Source organism: Egretta garzetta, unplaced genomic scaffold (assembly GCF_000687185.1).
Source record: "Egretta garzetta isolate BGI_Z169 unplaced genomic scaffold, ASM68718v1 scaffold34, whole genome shotgun sequence".
In the NCBI taxonomy this organism is placed as follows: domain Eukaryota; kingdom Metazoa; phylum Chordata; class Aves; order Pelecaniformes; family Ardeidae; genus Egretta; species Egretta garzetta.
In genome coordinates, this window is record NW_009259586.1 from 5,392,445 (window position 1) to 5,396,826 (window position 4,382).

A 4,382-nucleotide genomic window follows, 5' to 3' on the forward strand; every position below is an offset into this window, starting at 1 on the left:
GCGGGCTCCCCTCGCGTGGGTGCACGCAGAGCACATCCGCAGCAAAGCGATGTTGCAAAAAATCCCCCCAACCCCCCCCGGTAGTATTGGTTTACGGATGAAAATGGTGCATGTGCATTTATTCAGCCTACTTTGCCCTACAGTGCGGGCAGCAGCCTCCCACGCCGCGCTTCAAGATGCGTCTGTGACAGATGGATCTGTTACCTTCCGTTCCACCTAAAGCTTTTCCGATTTTAATATTTGCTAATTGCTTGTTTCTATATGTGGCGCCCTGATACTGTTTTAAACTGACTTCTGTAGCGCTTGTGAAAACCCGTGTACAGTCACTGATTTATCAAATCAGGGCAGACCATGGGTTAATGACCTTCAGAGGTGGCCGATTTAATTATAATAATAGCTGATATTACACGCGACGCAGTGATTGCACTTGCCTGCCGGTCCTGCAGTAATGACTTTTTCTCCCTTCCTCGTTAGGACGATGGCTTCTATCTCAGAGCGCACCTTCATCGCCATCAAGCCCGACGGCGTCCAGCGGGGGCTGGTGGGAGAGATCATCAAGCGGTTCGAGCAGAAAGGATTCAAACTGGTGGCCATGAAATTAGTACATGTAAGCTTTCCTGAATTCGTCTGTCTCCTTTTTCACGTAAACTGCAACCTTGAAATGGAGCAGCACACCATAATGACAGATGTAGTCTTCAGAACAATTAAACCTGAAATTTTGAGAAGTCTGTGAATATTTTGGCTATTTTGGAAAACTTCCAATTCCTAGCTCTGGCTAAATGCTTTAGACATGCTAAGCACGCTAATTTTAGTAACTTGATGTGCTTAGTCTGAAGAGAATATTCTTTTAAGTGCATCCTATACCTAATAAATATCTTCAAGAAATGCTAGGTCACATAAGCTGTCTGCATCGGCAAAAGATACTTTTCCAAGGTCAGCTGTGGCTAAAGCAAACAGATCAAATTCCTATCAACCAAAAGTACTCCTAGGAAGATTCTACCAAGAATTTTCAAGTGTGTGCAAGTTTTAGGATTAATGTGGTTAATCTGTGTGATTTCAGGATGCTCTTAAGTTCTTACAGTAAGCTTTTTTTTGGTTGGTGGTTGGTTTTTAATGCAGGCCTCTGAAGACCTTCTGAGAGAACACTACATTGACCTGAAGGACCGGCCGTTCTATGACGGTCTGGTGCAGTATATGCACTCTGGACCTGTTGTAGCCATGGTGAGTTCTTAAAAATGAAGCTCAGCTAAGAAAAATACACTGTGTGTCTTAGCTGTATGTAATAAGATTGTGTTACCTATTGAATTCTAGTTAACTTTCAAAAGGACTTTTTAAAGTCTAGATTCAAAGCTGTAATTAGGAAGACGTGCTGTTAACTCCTTTGTCTTTAATCTTTATTCATAATCTTTCTCTCCTTTGAGTCTGTATGTTGAGGAAGAGGGCAGGGGTTAAAGGGGAAGCCAAAGCTGGGACCTTGAGAAACAGTGAACCTGCACAAAAAGCCCACTATGAAATGCCACATATTAAGCAAGCTGAAAAATGACGGTGGAATATTTTTACTATACTCCTAAGCTATACTAAGTTTAAAATTCTTTTTTAGTCTAACTTCATTAGAAGGGATTTTTCTCCTTTTTCCCTTGATAGTGTGTTTGTAAAATAGTTGAGCTGGAGGTCTAGATCATCAGTGAGCAGAGAGCCTTGTAAGGCTGGTTACCATATTGAGATTTAAAACTGTTCTCATCCTTGGTGAGGAGAGGAATTGTGCAGAAGGAGAGAACTTCCAACAGGTGCTTCACGAATCTGACAGAAAAATCAGACATAAAAGATGTCTTGCTATGAGGAATACTTGGATGGTGATTTGTGCCACGATGGACAGCATTGTGTGATTGTGGAAGGTATGATTAAGTCTTGCTACTTCATCTACCGCTAAGATTTAATAATCTCAATGGATTTTTTTTTTTTTTTTTAAGGTGTGGGAAGGTCTTAACGTGGTTAAGACTGGAAGAGTGATGCTGGGGGAAACTAATCCATTCGATTCAAAGCCTGGCACTATTCGCGGTGACCTCTGCGTTCAAGTCGGCAGGTATATTCTGAAACTCTTGATATCGTCTAAAGACACTAAATGTCCAGTGGTGTATCATGATATATGTCATGATATACGCAGGAGCTGTTCTCCATCCTCCTCTATCTTATGCGCGGAGCTGCCGTTCCCGGTGCCTGTGTAAGGTTATGGTCTAAAGACAGAAGTCGAGTTGTGGTCTTCCCCGTCGACACAAACGATGAGCAAAGCTGGGACTGCATACTCTGTGCCCATTACTACTTTACAATAACTCACAACTTCTCTCTGTAATGGAGATCACCTCAAAAAACCAAAGCTTGCTTTGAGTTTGAGGACTGTATTACTTTTCTATCCACCTTTTCTTTTCCTAGGAACATCGTTCATGGAAGTGATTCTGTAGAAAGTGCTGAGACAGAGATCAATTTATGGTTCACTCCTGAAGAACTGGTTGATTACAGAAGCTGTGCTCATGAATGGATCTATGAGTAAAACTGAGCCTATGGCTTCTGAAATCCTTACTGTCTGCAAACAGCTGCCAGCCTCTAGCTATTTCAGAGCCCTTCATATAAACTGGTAGAAACATGTCCCAGAAATCTGTGAGGTTGCTCCGTTTTGAATATTAAATATAGTCAGCATTTGCGGCTGTTTTGGTTAAAAAACTGTCAAGTTATAGACGGAATTGTACTTTTAAAAAGCTGCTATGGGGGGTGAGAGATGAGAGATTAAAACACAGAGCGTACAACGCAGATATTTTCCTGAAACAGTCTGTAGTCAAAGAGGGTATTTTGGTAAATAGAAAAAAAATTGGTAAAATGTATTTGGTAAATAAATACGCAAATGGCTCAGCGTCAAAAGTTAACATCATTAAAATGTTAGGGGACAACTGGTGGTGTGTAAATATATTGGTGGTGTGCCCAAACGTTGAGGATTGAACTTGCTATCAAGCAAATCTCCATGCCCAAAACAGCTGTAGAAAAAACCTTATTTATTTCTCTCTCCAGAATGTGCTGTGCCTGTACAGGGAGCATAGCTTTGATTAAAATGAGAACATTCCTCTAGACTGACACTGTTTCAACTTGCTTCCCCCCCTACCCCCACCCCAGGATTTATTTAGCATTTTGAGAAAGGATTAATAGGCCAGGCTTTCTGAAATGCCGTTTTATGTGAAAAGAAGATTAATGTGAGGATGGGTGCGGGAGATCTACCTTCAGCCACTTTACTGTAGCAGTCCTCTGACATTGCACGGAGCAAGAACAGGGTGATGTTTGCTTTACTGACCAAACAGCTGATAACTTCGCTGTGTTCTCAGTTGGGTGCTTTCCTTAACAGCTGGAGCTACGAAGCAAGCTGTTCTTGGGTAAGGTATTTCAGAAGTGACTGTAGCACTATTTTCATTTATTTATTTAATCATGTCAAGAAATAGAGTCATAATAATGCTAAATGTATTCCAGTAGAGGTGTCTGCTCCTATCAGAGAAAACTATCAGCCTCTTGCAGAAATTTTAACAATATTCACCAGCTGTACTGGATGAGGACCAAGAAGTGTGTTGGGGTCAATATTATGTATTTATTTACCTGCAACATTGTAGTCATTAAAAGCAAGAGCTTAATGAAATTAGTTGTTCAAGGTCCTAGATTTTTTTCTTGTTTCAAATACTAAACTCCCCAATGTTTATTTAATTCAATGCTTATGCTACTTCATGAAGTAAAAAGAGATGGTACAAAATAAATCAAGATTTGCTGTTTCTTAAGTGAAATAAAAGGAAATTTTCATTATATTGTCTTAGAGCTAGTTAATGAGTATAAGGAGAGGGAGCAAATTCCCTAACTACCAAACTATAGGTGAGGTTGTTAGCTTCTCTTCTGAAAATATTCAGTGCTATAGAAGATAAATAATTAAGTTAAAGGTTGTTAGAGAAAAGGGAACAAGTGACAAACCTGTGCACGAGATGAGTAATCTCCAGTTCCATTTTTTGCTTGAAGGATTAGTTGAGGTTTCTTTTTCTTGTTTTGCTTACTACAAAATAGAGAAATTGGGGTTATCTGGGGATGTGGGGGTTGTCAGAAAGCTACCGATTCATATTTCTAATGTGTTTAGACCGAAGGACATGGAGGTCGGCCATCTCTGGGAGGGGATGCAGTACTCTGCACGCCGAGGTGTCCGAGCGAGCACAACCAGTGTCACTGATTGTAAGTGGCCCGTCAAGAGGGGACTGCATCGGTACTGCAAAGGGTGTTTCTTTAGTACTGGAATTGCAGCGGTGGTGTATGGTTACAACTAGCTCAGGAAGGTAAAGCATGTTCTGTAAATTAGTCTAAGTCCC

The 4,382-nt window shown here is 40.9% G+C and overlaps 1 protein-coding gene across 7 annotated transcripts in view; it reads left to right on the top strand.

Moving 5' to 3' along the window:
* LOC104125423 (nucleoside diphosphate kinase) overlaps positions 1-3,660 on the top strand; it is an 8,364-nt gene extending 4,704 nt beyond the window's left edge. For 4 of the 7 annotated variants that reach the window (XM_035893326.1, XM_035893327.1, XM_035893324.1 and 1 more), the window contains 3 exons: positions 475-607; positions 1,120-1,221; positions 1,971-2,501. In XM_035893326.1, the coding sequence (XP_035749219.1) occupies positions 479-607; positions 1,120-1,221; positions 1,971-2,225 (486 nt within the window). In that variant the 5' untranslated portion in view covers positions 475-478 and the 3' untranslated portion in view covers positions 2,226-2,501. Of the gene's footprint in view, positions 1-60; positions 608-1,119; positions 1,222-1,751; positions 1,896-1,970 lie in introns of those variants that run through there. The other 3 variants (XM_009637873.2, XM_035893328.1, XM_035893323.1) reach the window with 3 other exon arrangements.
* Positions 3,661-4,382: the final 722 nt, after the last annotated feature.